The sequence below is a fragment of the Urocampus carinirostris genome, chromosome 4 (assembly GCF_059441175.1).
Source record: "Urocampus carinirostris isolate Australia breed hairy pipefish chromosome 4, RoL_Ucar_1.0, whole genome shotgun sequence".
Taxonomy (NCBI): domain Eukaryota; kingdom Metazoa; phylum Chordata; class Actinopteri; order Syngnathiformes; family Syngnathidae; genus Urocampus; species Urocampus carinirostris.
In genome coordinates this window covers 40063374-40078555 of record NC_142352.1, presented here as the reverse complement: position 1 = coordinate 40078555, position 15182 = coordinate 40063374, and the positions used below count along the sequence as shown (strand labels likewise).

The 15182-nt window shown below is 39.0% G+C and overlaps 1 protein-coding gene across 4 annotated transcripts in view; it reads left to right on the top strand.

Annotated features, from left to right (window-relative positions):
• tcf12 (transcription factor 12) overlaps positions 1 to 15182 on the top strand; it is a 97278-nt gene that overhangs the window by 57323 nt on the left and 24773 nt on the right. For all 4 annotated transcript variants that reach the window (XR_015850341.1, XM_088334531.1, XM_088334529.1 and 1 more), the window contains exons 9-12: positions 12072 to 12171; positions 12369 to 12508; positions 13378 to 13519; positions 13606 to 13676. Coding sequence is in view for 3 of the 4 variants with exons in the window: in XM_088334531.1 (XP_088190657.1) it covers positions 12072 to 12171; positions 12369 to 12508; positions 13378 to 13519; positions 13606 to 13676 (453 nt within the window). In the remaining variant the exon portion in view is untranslated. The remainder of the gene's footprint in view (positions 1 to 12071; positions 12172 to 12368; positions 12509 to 13377; positions 13520 to 13605; positions 13677 to 15182) is intronic.

Genomic DNA, 15182 nt, shown 5'->3' with positions numbered 1-15182 from the left:
TGGAGCTTGAATATTGTCGTGCAGCTATAATTAATTTATACTGTTCCTTCAAAATATTTGATTTAAAGATTATTGGCTAATTAAAACAAGATGGTGAGTTCCTTTTTATAAGGTCAGGATCATGACATGTGGTTTGGTTATACAATTTTAAAATTGGTCTTTGCCGCTGACAGCGTTTCAAGCTTTGCCCTGAACCCAGTTAGCATTCTCTCCCGGGATTGCTCCATCAGATGGCAGATCAGATAAGCGCAAAGTGTTTGACTGGAATGATGAAAAACAGTTGCAGCCTCCTCTGAGATAATAGGCTTAGTGTTTGTTTTTGTTTTAGTTGCAGAAATGTTCACCTAACATTAAAGAATTGAGATAAGGGAAATGGGAAAGGAGCCAGAGGCCTGACGAGTAGAGCAAGAAATTAAAAAAAGACTGAAATAACAGATTTAACTTGTTGAACATGAGTTGGTCCGTTGCAAATTAGTGATGCCAGACTTTCGTGGCTTTCGGGTAATGATGCTGACTTTGGTGTACCCTGCTGACTCACTGAAGACAGGTGGAATAGGCTCCATCACCCTGTGACCCTCAAAATAAGAGCTTAATAGGATGGATGAGTTTAATTTTAATACTACCCTATTATGCATTTATTCATTCATTTTTCAACTGCTCATCCTCATTAGAGACGTGAAGATGCTGGAGCCTATCCCTCAGGTAGTTGGCAGGGTAGCCCTGGACGGAGGCCAATCACAAGGCTCCATTTTATTACTATTTATACCATGAAATCATGCACAAATTAATTAGTTAGAATTTTTTGTGGCCTTCATAATTACCACTGTAGAATTTATGAACCCTTTGGATATTACAAAACAAAAGAGAGGAGACCTAAATTAATTGTACAAACATTTTTGAGGATGGAAGAGGTGGACTTTGTCCCCAAGTGCACCCTCCAGCTCCCCTAAGTAAGCCCCCCCTAATTAAAAGCAGAGCTTCTTACAGGAAACAATCTTGCCGTCTGGTGACATCATCGCCAAATGTATGACTGGGATTGTGATGATCTCAGCAGGTGGATTTGTTCTTTGTTTTTGCTGCATTAGCATCTAAAATCCAAGAGAATCATGTTGTGATGTGCGTGAACAGGTGGGTGGAGCAAGCCGTTTTTTCCCCTCACTCTGTCAGAGATGTTGTTTTTTGGTCACTATTAGAAACATGTTTCCTCATTTAATATGTGCAGACATGCTGACCTCCTATGTTGGTGTGGTGGTGATGTGATGCCGTCGGCACACTCTCCAAAAGCTATACCCAATTTCTCTGTACTTTTTTTTTCGTCACTCGCTTTGCAGAGCTGGATCTGGACTCGTTTTAGCCCCTCTTCAAACGCTTGTATCATAGCCATTTCTTCCTTAAAGTATTGACTTGAAACGGTTCCAGACATAAAGTGGTTACAGAATGTAGGGCCAGTGTTTTGGCAGGGTTTAAAAGAGTTTGGCAGAAGTAGAAGGAATAAATAATAACATTACTAAAGGCAAAGCATAATAAAGACTTATTTTTTTGAGGGACTATAGCGCTTTAATCTTTCTATAACAATATTGTCATAAATGAGTTTGCGGGCCTGCGTTTAGTCAGGGAAGCTTTGAGTGGCCTTCATGAAAGGCTCCAGTCAGCCTGGGCTTTCAATGAAATATCATATCAATCCTTTCCTTTTTTTCTGCTCCCCCTTGACCTCCATCCCCCCACTCAATAAATGTGAAGCAGTGTGGCTTGGAATGACAGTAAAGCGCTATGAAATGATGGTTAATGTTTTGTTTTTCCCTCTAGTTCTCCCCGTTTCACAGAACAACCCCTTTTCCCACTGCCCACTTTTCACATTTTTTACAAATCACCATAATTTTACTGCAGTAATGACGTGAGACAGTCCTCTAATGCAGCTGTTGCATGCTTTTATGTGTTTACACACACTTCTGAAGTAAAGCTTGTATTAAGGTTAAAACTGAAAGCCATCCACTGGCTAGAGCAGCGGTCAGGAATGTATGGCTCATGAGCCAGGTATGACTCTTTTCGTGAGTACACTGTCTCTGAGATAAAATAAGGGCCATGATAATCTTCTGGGAGATAAAATAAGGGCCATGATAATCTTCTCTATATCGTCCACTTTGAGCAGATGCGAAGCCAAAGTGACGCAATAGATGCGTGGTCCGGTCCAGAATATATAGAACAAAACCCCGACTACAGTTTACACCAACAGACCCATTTTGGCTGTACGTTTCTATGGAATCCTGTATATGAAAGCTAAAAAACAATTTATTTTCACTGATAAGACGATTTTAATGAAAACCCACAGAACTGTAAACACTTGGAAACACCAGCCAAGCACCCACAGACATTTGATTGGGTAAGCTGTAGGGGCTGGCACACATAGCACACTCCCCTCTCTCTCTCGCCCAGTGCTCTCTGTGCCAGGTATGGCTCTTTTTTATAAAATTCACTATTTTAATGCCTTTATCCCGGGAGTGCAACATTGTGTTTCTACCAGCAGTGGCAGGAGCGCTGTAACACTTTTTTACCTTTTAAGGCGGGTAAGAAGAAATGTCATTAGGATTTTTTTTGCTGTCTTTTAGCCAATTAAATGCATCAGACTACACAAATGATTGTGATGTCTGCCTTGTACCATTTCCCAGATATTTTTTTAAGCATAGTTTGCGCCAGTTATGAGAAAATGACAAATGGTAAATGACACGCTTGAGAACTTTTTAGACGAATGTTTGTTCTTTTAAAAGATGTCCAAGATTTGGATCTATAAAGCACAATGGATCACGAGTAATGACCACTCTATTACTCAGAACTGTGACCACGTCACATGGCTGAAGGTAAATACATCAGTAGCCATATTCTTCTCATTTGCAGTATCTTGTTACATTTTTACAAAAAAACATTTTTTACAACAAAAATGTCGGTCAAAATAAGCCTCAACGATCTTATGTAACATGTGAAAGAAGACAAATTTTAAGTGTTATATTTGTTGATACACAGAGGACACTGGCTCAGGGATTATTATTATTTCATGGATTTTCTCAAATCATCAAAGGTCACACATTAAAATAAAATGGGCTGAAGACTTAGTTTTTGTCTGGAGCCTGGATTTTGCAGTTTTGTTGAATTTTGTCTTAAAATATATGGCATGGCTCTTGAAAAAGAAAATCAACATATTTTGCTTTCATGGCTCTTTGAGTCGGAAAAGGTCCCCAAACCCTGGGCTAGAGGGTGCAGTGTTTTGCCAAATTAGTGGGTCTAATCGTGAGGAAAAAACTTTATTTCCAAAGTTCAGGGAGGAAACTGACTTGCTGATGTTATTTGAATTACTCGTATCAAGTGAATGAAATACAGCAAAGGATTAAAGTATTGTAATACAAGTTTTTTGAGGTTGTACTACTGTAAATCAGCATTTTTATGCTTGAAATTAAGCATTATCACAGACTAAAAACCCGCGCGCCCCCGTGCCCTTGAAATCGGGTCACACATTTGTTTTCTGTCCCACCCACTTCCCTTTATCTTTTTATACCCACTTCTTCATTGCTCCCTTCCCCCTAGTCCCTTTCCTCTTTGCCTCAGCACTCAGCGGCTTAAGAGAGGGACGCACCACACGAGCCACTCCCTTCTGACAGCGCCCCTCTCACACCCCCTTTTATCCATGAGCAATGGTAGCGTCCTGTTTTGCATGCATTTCCTCTGGGCTGAATGAAGGCCAGTACTGAAGAATTATTAGTCCCTTTTGAACGCTTTGGATTAATGTCCAGTGAGCTAGTGTCCTGTTGTAAGATTCTTCCAAATTCGTTAAGGCCATCATGTATTGTGCATATTCTGTCCCTGGAATGGGGAGTAATTCCTTAATGTACTACTACAATGGGAAATCGGTGAGTAAACATTTTGGGTAACGTGTGCGAGGTGGGAGATGTGTGTTTTTTACTCAACTCAACTTTTGTCTGTTCAATGTTGGCGCTCTCTGCATATGTAAAAGCACAGATCTTATGCCTGAGTATGTGTGTGAGTTTGCACGTGGCCTACATATAAGAGAGATTCATTACATTGTAATTGTAGTAGCCTATTCTTACGACAAATTGCACGTCTTACGGCCTTTTATGGGAAAAAGTCCACAATACTTGTGCCAACTAAGTTCCCATAGATTTAAAAAAAATAACTAGTTCTTTGCTGGAGTTCACAGAGTAGATTGAAATAATAGCAAGTGGGAGTCTGGAAATGATTATGGGGGAAAAGTCTGCCTGCTGAGGTTAAACTTTCCTGTTTGTAGATTATGCTCCAAGCACCAGTGTTTGCTGTTGTCCCATCTGATTTCAATCACAGATGCATTCTTGACACCACAAGGAACCTTATGTGATTTCTGAACATGTTTTTAATAACATAGCTAATATTCGTCTAACTTTCTGAGCGCTTCTCTTTATTTGTAACTGGTCCCGAAATGCTGAAAGTGTTTATTCAGAAGTGTTCTTTCTGTTTACCAGGAGTATTTAATAAAAACTGAAAGCTCAACTTTGGGAAGCATATAATTCCAACTAATGGATGAAGCAATGAAATATTCTTTATAGGGCTGCAACTAACTTTTAATAATCAATGAATTGTTTTTAAATGTTTTTTCGATTAATCGATCAATCGGATAAACAAAACACATTAATTTCTTCTTCTTAAATCAAATATTAAGGTTTTGGACAAATAAGAAAATAGTGATGGGCTCCAGCACCCCCGCGACCCTACTGAGGACAAGCGGTGAGATGAACAAAAAAAGAAAAAATTACAATATTAAACTATTAAAAGTCAAAGTGTTTGTCAAATAACAAAAAAATATATATATAAAAAAAGTAATCTATACACCTAAAATGATATACTTTCATTATAAAGTACAAAAAGGCATCTTTTTTTTAAGGGACATGAGCTTTAGAACAAGAAATAAATGAAAATCTGAAAACTGAGTTACATGATTTTCAACATTAACAGGCAAAAAGTAAACTTGATAACTATCACATTGCTCGAGAATTCACTCTTCAAGAACTTTGCATTGCAATTAAAAAATGTGTGCATGTCAATGAAGATCATGTTGAGGATGCTCTTAGTGATGACAGCTGCTTGCTTTGGCGTGCATAATGTCCTTCTCATCATGAATCTTGTCATTGTTTGCTGTTTTCTGAGATGAGAAAGTTAATGTATTATGGCACAATTTACAACGACACAAGAATCACTCACACTTGGCCAGAAAATTAAAACTTGATAGTTAATCTTAAAGTTATTACCACAATTTTGTGCAAGTTGAGTTTTCTTAAAATATAAAGCACAAATAAACACTGCTTAAGATGATAAGGGTAACTTGGGTGGCCACTTAAAAGCCTTGGCTTCAGCCTACTCCGTTTTTGGCACATGTTTGTTAATATCATCGTATTGTTCTGCTGTTTTTTAACTTATTTTGGTTTGGTGCATATAATTTGTTGTTCCCTTTTGTTAATTAGTGGTAAAAAGTATCCCTTTCACATACAAACACCCTCACCTAATCATTCAGACAGAAAACTAAAACCTTATGCTTCACATTACCAACATGATGTGAAAAGTTTTTTTTAATTAAGCACAATTAAACACTGCTTAAGATGGTTTAACTGAAATAAAAAGTATCATGCACACATACACACACACACAGTCATTAATCAGCTATCAAGCAAACGCTAGAATAATAACGTTACTTTTAGTTGCTGGCTTATCATCGTGGTGCTCCCGTGCCATATCACTTTAGCAAAGCTCGCAAGTGACACTTTTTTGTTTTCTGAAGTGGTCCCACACTTTTGTAGACTCCGGTCAAACTTTTTTTGACTTGTTCATCATGTTTTATTTGTTGGATTAAGTCTAGCTTTGAAAATATTGCTTTAGTTCGCATGCCACTCCACCTCTCTGTTATGCTTGCCGACTCGCGCTGAATGTGACGTCACTGGCTCCGCAACTTGCTGAAAATGACGCGACCCCACGGATTGAAAAACATACTCGTGCCAACGCTTTCAACCATTCGTTGTTGCAGCCCTCATCTCCTATGTTGTTATCCTGTCAATAGCAATAACCCCTTGCAGTGGTTCATCATAAAACAAATAATTATAGTTTTTTTAATTTGTTATTATCAAAATCATCTTAGGATTTCATTTAAATCATTCTTAGAACCACTAGCAGATTTTCTCTGTCCGTAATACAAGCAGATGACTGATCTTTTCATATTAAGTATTAGAAGGTTTCAATTACCAATAGCAATGGGGAGGAAATGGAATGCATGTGGACGAAATGGGGCTCGGATCAAAAGCGCCTGTTCAAGCCTTTTTTTCCTCTTTTGGATTTATTTGGACGGAAATAAGAAATGTGGTATTCATTCTTTGAATGAGTTTGATTAAAATTAATGTATTGTTATCTACGGGACGGCAGTAGCTCAGGAGGTACAGCGCTCATCTTGGGATCAAGGGATCCCAGTTCGAATCCCGGCTTGTCCGTGTTACATGTCGAAGTGTCCTTGGGTAAGACACTGAACCCCTAATACCCCCAATAAGCAGGTTAGCGTCTTACATGGCTGCAATACAAGGCCGCTGTTGGGAAATGTGAAGCACACTGTAAAGCGCTTTGGGAAGTCATTGACTTGAAAGGCGCTATATAAATGCAGATTATTTCATTTCATTTCACACTTGCTTAACAGGCTCACCATCTGGAACACTAGGAGAATTCACAGTGGGCCATTCGCTTGTGAGATCATGGCACAGAACCAATACACATGGAATGGCTCTGAGCTTTCCTCCAAATAAATGAAAGCTTTGCAGTTATCAGATTTTTTTGTGTTTCGTCCTATTCAAAATTCTTGACATACAGTATAACGTTTTTTGCTGTAAAATTGGAGGTGACATGTTGCCTGCTATTTGTCTTTCCATCCACATTTTAGGTTAGCCTGTTTTACAACTTTATAGCTTTGATACATGTTGCAACTGCACATCAGTTGACCTTGAGTTTGAGTCTTTGGTGTGACTAAATGCACGTTAAAGCCCCAATGTGTAATATTTGACCACTCGATGGCACTGTGTTGTTTGGTGCAAGTGAGGGCCAGTGCCACTGACGACAGCGAGGCAGCTGGATGCCGTACAGATATGGCGCCTATCTAAGTGGGGACTCCACGGTTTAAAAGAATAACAAATTTTCCGACCTATTTTTTTCAATAGAAATTAACATTGGAATGATGATTCATGTATTTTTGCCTGGTATTCAATCAATGTTTTTGTTTTTTACTGGATGAAAGTTTTTTTGTACAAGTAGGAGGCATTGAATACTACACACTATTCCTAAAAGTATTTGTGCCGTTAAAAATATCTTCCTGAAATAGAGAATCTGTCGGAAGTTGTAAATTGCATGGCGTGCCCAGACATAAACCTGAGATATTCCAAATATATTGTGTGGTTCCAAGTAATGACATGCATCACAAAACAGAAGATCAAATTACTATTACAATTGGAGAGGGAAATTATAGATTTCAAGTTAAACCTTTTTAGTTGTTTTTGTTTTTTAATGAAAAATACACTGGGGCAAATAATTTTTAGTCAAACACCAAATGTGCAAGTCTCCTACTTGGAATGATTAGAGAGGCCTGTGATTGTCAACATTGGTAAACCTCAACCATAATAAACAGAACGTTGGGGGGAAAAAGAAATATCACATGTTTTCATTTTTAAAGATATTATTCCCTAACTAAATAAGTTTTTGTTCTCCCAGAAACAAGCAAGATTTCTGGCTTGTCAAAGAGGTCTAACTTCTTCTGAAAAAGCTCCTCTTGTTACCTGTATTAATGGCTCCTGATTTAACTCATTATCAGTATAAAAGACACCTGTCCACAACCTCCATCAGTCACACTCCAAACTCCACTATGACTGAGACCATAGAGCTGTTGAATTACGACACCAGAGACAAAATTGTAGACCTGCACTTGGATGGAGAAGAAGAAATATGCAATATGTAAAACACTTGGTGTAAAGAAATTTACTGTGGGAGCAAGTATTAAAAAAAAAAATATATATATACAAGACTAGAGATGATCTCCCTCAATCTGGGGCTCTATGCAAGAGGGACCCAGTGAATGACCTACAGAGAGATGGGACCACAGTAACAAAGGCTACTATCAGTAACACAATGCGCCGCCAGAGACTCAAATCCTGCTTTGCCAGACGTGTGTCCCTGTTGAAGCCAGTATACATCCAGGCCCGTATGCGGTTTGGTAGAGAGCATTTGGATGATCCAGAAGCCTTGCATTCTGAGGTGGCGAGCCAGAGAGAGAGAGATATGCATCGCTTCAGCGGCACGACAAAGTCGCGTGTCATAAATTCTTCTCAGCGAGATGTAGTAGAAAGCAAAGCAGGTGTCCAGTCACAATACTGTATAAAAGACACATTGATATGAATTGGCATAAGATATCTCAAATCAAGGGGTGCTTGCTGATCCACGTGAATCTGTTCTTGCCACCCACTTACCCTTCTCGTGCAATTGACCCGTAGGGCAGACGCAGTGTGATTTCACGAGAGCGGTGCTGTGTTATGTGTGAAGCATTCTTGGCTGAGAGAAATGTTCCTCAATGGTGCGGGAAGCATCCGTTCTAATCAAATGTTTCTTTTTTTAAATTCTCAGATCTTTTCTTAAAAATGTAATATTTCTTTCCCGGCATAGTAGTGAATCGGCGATAACTGAAGCGCAAAGTAGCAAGACGTCTCTGTACTTATTTTCCACTATGATTTGCAAATAAATTCTGTAAAAATTAATGTGACTTCCCATTTTTTTCCCCATACTGTCTCTCTTGATTGACATTTGCCTATGTTAAAGATTACAGGCCTCTTTGATATTTTTAAGTGGGAGAACTTGTAGTTAGTTATGTATGATTATCCTCTATATTTTAGCTAGTTTACATAGGCTGTTTATGTTTAACAAGATAAATCTTAAGTTAGACTGAAGTGGTTCGTATATGTCTGTGATAGCCCGCTTCTCTATGCAAGTGATGGTAAGTAATGGCTTTCAATTACAGGTCTTGTAAAACCAGACGTCGTGTTACTGCATTGGCCTCTCATATTATGGATGGTTTATTAATGCTTTGACTATTTACCCTCAGGTGAAAAAAAAAAAGACAATTAGCATTCCACCGTGCCATATGCTGCCCGTTTAGTGGTAACGGACAAAAGCCTGGACTCCTATGCGAGGCTAACTTGACCTCTCCCTGCAACTAATATCAGCGACTGTCACTTTTGTAAACCAGAGGACCCAAGAGAGCTTTACCTCAGTCAGAGCACTTTAATTACATCCCCAGAATAAAATGTGCTTGAGTCATGCTTGCTCAGCAAAACTGAGTTTTTATTCCACGTGCCTGTGGATTTATAAAATTTGCATATTTTCTCTCAATTCTAAAAGAGCCTTTTGAATCATTACAGCGAGTAAACAACCACCATTTTCTGCACTGCTAATCCTTTCTTACTTTTATTAGAGCTATTCCGGACTCGCCACACATTAGAAAGTGGCAAAGAGGAGAGGGGGGTAGTGATCTCATGTTTGTCCCAGTGGTTTTCTGTTTGTGTAGCTTGAAAATTATGAAAACATGAAAGGTACTGTTTTCAATAATCCAAACGCTAACCCAGGGCCCAAAATGATGAAAAAAAAACTTTTTTCAACTATGTCTAAGAAAGCCAGCTCAGTGGCCTTGGGGTAGAGCGCCCGCCCTGAGAGTGGGAGGTCGCTGGTTCAAGCCTCGGCCGGGTCATACCTAAGACTTACAACATTGGTACTCATTGCCTCCCTGCTTGGCGCTCGGCATTAGGGGTTGGAATTGGGGGGTTTGGTCACCTAATGACTCCCAACACATTAGTTGGGTTGGGCGAGGGGGCTGGGAATCCCCTCCTCTGTATCGATTTCCCAGAAATAGTCAGAAAAAGACTCTAGCCACCTCCCACTAGGAGGACATGGCTCTATTATATAATATAATGTCTAAGAAATGCGCATACTTGCATGCACCACACAAACAGCTTGTCAGGGGCTTCAATGATGACTTAAGCCAGAATATGGTGTCAGGTAGTAGAAAATTTCGTACAGCACCTTAATCACTTCCACTTGTCATATATGATGATGATATACTGTATTGTTAATTACTGTTTATTAATTTAACAAAGTGTCTCAGGGCTGGCTTACCAAGGATATATTTAAATACCAGCTATAGCTCTTACCCTTTTCTGAGTTGTGGCATCACAGTTTGTGATTGGTTTATAGTGACAACATACACCTGCTCACAATGCCCTGAGCATCTGACAATTTCTGGCTAGGATTAACTTCACTCTGCTTAAGCCACCTAGCTTTGTGTGATTTCCGACAACCAAACTGATTGACTGATTTTTAAGACAGATCATTATAAGAAAACAAGTGACGTGAGGCAAACCACAGCCCAAAGCTGACAATTCTGCAATTCAAGTTTTTCAATCATTTTCATACTGCAGGTGTATCCTTATTTTTTTTGTTTCTTAATTGAATAACACTTTCTTTTAAAGCTCTGAACCAGTACCAAATAAATCAGTACTTAAATACAGTATAACTGCCATCGCCTGGTCGGTAGCAAGGTTTCCAAATGAGGAATAGACCTTATAAGTGTGAGCAGACTCGCGCATTTACAGGCATTGGGCAGGTGTATTATAACTGGCAGGTCTGCTTCTGATTACTCTGACACAGTGAGTTCCATTCAGTGTCCTCTGTGGTGAGGTAAATTCTTCAATTACACATCCTCTCCTCACTCTATCTGGAGTGAATAAGGTCAGAAACCACCTCGCTATTTTTTTGGGCTCCAATCTCTTTTGATCCTCACACACACACACACACAAACACAGAGCTTTTAAAAAGCGTGCCCATTGTGGTCTAATTTGACCTCACAACCCGCTTCCAGGTACACATCTAGGAAAGAGCAGACTGATTTTGTAGTGTTTATTTTGATGTCTGCCTCTCTGTGGTGATTTGCCACAGCAATTTAAAATGTGCAAGTAAATGACTGCCATTATACCATCAATAGAGACTGTGTGATCTGAAAATGCAAATACTGGGTTTTTTAAGAGTTCATTGCTTACTTATTATGAAAGTGTATGCAGGTATTTGCATTTATACACATTAATTTTTTTTTTTTCTTGCTCCAAGATGTTCTTCCTCTGGGCTCTGGTAGGTAAAGCAGACTTCAAAGACATGTTATATGTTAATCGTAAAACTTTTCTATCCATAGATTTGGGATGCGTCCTTTTTTGACATTAATGTAAAACCAAACAACAACCTTAACAGTGCTCCAATAATCCATTTGCTCAGAGTTGAGCAAAGTGCACTTGTGTATCTTTATGTATAATCCCTTAGAAGAAGGTAGAACTCTCCCATTGGAAGAGAGTCCATGAGGAATAAACTGTTGTGCAAAAGACACTAACAAACATTGTGGCTATTTAATTGTAAAATGCATTACGCATACCAATGTAAATAAATTTGACTTTTACCTGTAAACACTGAAAAAGTGATTCAAAGTGTGTTATAATATACATTAATGTTTGTTATTTTAATGTATGTTCCCTATTAGCTTTACACTGTTTATATGTGGTGCTTAAAATTTAATGGCCTTATATCTATAGTTTTAAATAGGTTTACAACTCTGGTAACATCCATGCTGTATCCTTTTTAGGGTATTTTTTCTTGTGTCTGTTATAATCTTGCCAGCATAGTTTGTTAACATCCTGTGAATGTTATTTTATTTTATTTTTTTAATCATTGTTTTATTTTTACCACTTTAAACGAGCACATTGCTTTCTTTTTATTTAAGTCTACTGATTTTTCAAATTCTATGTACATATTTTTGTTCTGTAAAGTTTGCTGTCTGCATCAGGTTTTTAGAATACTTGAAGAATTGACCATGATTTTCTAAACTAGAAATTCACATTTTTACTTTGACTGAACCCCGAATGTTTGTCTTTATCACACTATAAATTGTATTCCTAAAGAATTTCCCTATGTGTTTCTAGGTGTATGCACCATCTCCAAATTCAGAGGATTTTAACAGAGATTCACCTTCCTACTCCTCTCCTAAGCCCTCCAGCAGTATGTTTGCAAGCACTTTTTTCGGTATGTAAAGTTTGTTCCTGCTTTACAGACTTTAAAATATAAGAGTGTAAAATTCTTCTGATGATATTAACTGTGTCTCTTAGAGTGAGAATAAAATATTTTTCAGAGCATTATCCCATTTTAAGGAATAATGTATTTCACGACTGTGTTGAAACTCAAATGCACTCTGTGAACACGTTCATATATCTTGTCGTCAGATGGTAACCACAGTTCATCTGACCCTTGGAACTCAACCAATGGTATTAATCAACACAGCTATGGAGGAATGCTACCCGGATCTTCACCTCACATGCCACAGTCAGGAAACTACAGCAGCTTACTCTCACACGAACGTCTGGTAAGTTAATCAACTAGTGACAATCCCTTACCTCCCCTACACAATAATTTGTGAGCAGCCACATAGTGTAATCTAACATGGTTGCGCAGTATAAGGTAACATTACTTGTAAAAAGACATCAACCAGCACCAGGAAGACTTGCTGTGGTTGACAAAATAATGAATTCTGGTGTTCACCGGAAATTCCTCAAGGAGAACAGCCGGCCATCAGTTCGTCTCCTCAAATTCAAGCGCTCTTGGATCATACAGCAGGACAATGATCCAAAACACACCCGCAAGTCTACCTCTGAATGGCTAAAAAAATATGGAATTTTGTACAATTTTGCAATGAAAAGTCGACCAAAATTCTTCCACAGCATTGTGAAAGACTATGACCAATTATCCTAAATGTTTTATTTCTGTTGTCGTTGCCAACTTGCTATTAGGTTCAAGGGGCAATTACTTTTTCACATAGGGCAGATAGGTTTTCATTTTCTGTGCCTTGAAAAAAGGAATCCACATTTTAAAACTGAATTTTGTATTTCCTACAGTTGTCTCGTTGTGATTTGAAATTGGTTTGTTGAGCCAAAACTTTTGCAAAAAAACACAGAAATCAGGAAGGGGGCATAAATAGTTTTTTCACTGCACTGAATTTTACTATCAATATAACAATTTATCTAAATAGTTTCCGCATGGAGACATGTACACCATAGTATCTAAACCCAATTTGATCAAACACAGCTACCAAACGTGTATGTGTATGTGTATGTCATTTTATCTGGGTATTGTCAGTAAGGATTTTACTTAAACTCAATTTGATCGCCTCTTATCTAGAGACTCCTCCACTCTTAGAATTTTTCAGAGTCTTGAACTTGTTTTCTTTATTTACAGAATCTCCCAGCACACTCTACTTCCCCAGAGATCAATGCCAGTCTTCCTCCCATGTCAAGCTTCCACAGAAGCAGCACAGCCACTTCCCCATTTGTCTCTACAGGACAAGCCCCTTCGGTCAACAACGCAGACGGGGTCCTTGGTAACTTCTCTAACACTGCTCTTGATGCAAAAATGGTGGTTCGTTTTAATGTTCTGCAAGCTCACCCTCCCTCTGCACTTTTGAAGCTGGGACAAATCGAGGAAACGCCACTGGAAGCTCCCAGACAGGGGATGCACTTGGCAAAGCTTTAGCCTCGGTGAGTTGCAACCACACAACAGTCTCATTTATTTGTAATCTAAGTTTTAAATGCTGTCTCTATTCATATTTGTAATTAATTTTGGAATGTTTTGTTCCTTATTTGTTTAAAATTTGTGCTGTGTAATGATTTATCATTTTTAATGGACAGTGAATCCTCATATCTTTCTAACATAATGTAAAACTGTAGTAGTATTAGTAGTATTAGTGGGAGTAGCAGCTACAGTTTGTGAGTGCAGTTTGTTTAAAATTCCTGCTGAGATAAAGTTTTAATTTCTGCACTTTTGTTTTTCCACTTTGGGCTTTCCTTTCATACGGTAGACCAGCCTTTTATTTGCCATGCAGCTTCCCTAAAGTGGGAATATATTTATTTGTTATCCTATTTACATTTTATCAGTGAATCCAAAATGGGTCACGGGGCAGCACGGCAGCTCAGTGGTTAGCGCGTGTGCGGCACAGTTCTGAGGTCATGAAATCGAACCTTCCTGTGTGGAGTTTGCATGTTCTCCCTGTGCTTGCGTGGGTTTCCTCCGGGCATTCCGGTGTCCTCCCACATTCCAAAAATATGCATGTCAGGTTCATTGGCCAGTCCAAATTGTCGCTAGGCGTGAATGAGCGAGTGAGTTGTCTGTCCCTATGTGCCCTACGACTGGCTGGCAGCCAGTTCAGGTTGTCCCCTCCCCACCGCCCGAGGATAGCTGGGATGGGCTCCAGCACCCCCGCGACCCTACTGAGGATAAGCGGTGCAGATAGTGGATGGATGGATGGGAAATTGGTCACATTTTCATAATAGTGTGACATTAAGAAAGCCAAAAAACAAAAGAGTAACATTTTTATATGTGAAACCTTACTTCTATTAACATGACAAAACGAGAGTGAAATGAACACGGTAGTGTGGGGGTGGTTGCACGCAGCGAGGGCAGGAGGCAGTTTATTACTGCTGTGGCTCAACTTCACGGGCCCCCTTTGTAGAATTTTTTTTCGGGGGGGTTGGCCCCGATCTTAAATTGGCCCTGCTTATTTGACCCTGGCTGGCTGCAGGAGTGTGACTGATGAAGAGGTGGGGTTTCATTTGTTCCAGTAAAATGAAAGGTCTTTCACTTTGAATGCAATGATCTTGGTCATATATTGTTTGGAGAGAAGTAACTGTTATAAAAAATTTGCTTTTGTGAAACTTGGACATGATGGGCATTTGTGTTGAGTTGCGTTTGTTTCTGACACAGTGATGACAGCATTATTAATCCGTCATATTTTACAGTGGATTGCGTGTCTGTGAGAATAAAGAATAACACAGCTCGTAGTGTACAAAAGCCTAAATAGCCACCCTTACCATTCCTCCCTACCCCTCCTCCTCCATGCTTAGGACTTCACTTGCCTTATACTCAAAGTTGATTGAAAACGCAAAGCCCGAAGATCAAGATTGAATTTGGATATATTTAACGAGGACATTTTATCGTCTCCTGAGAAGTCAAACACTTTCCTGCCAGCTCAATTTGATATTATTTAG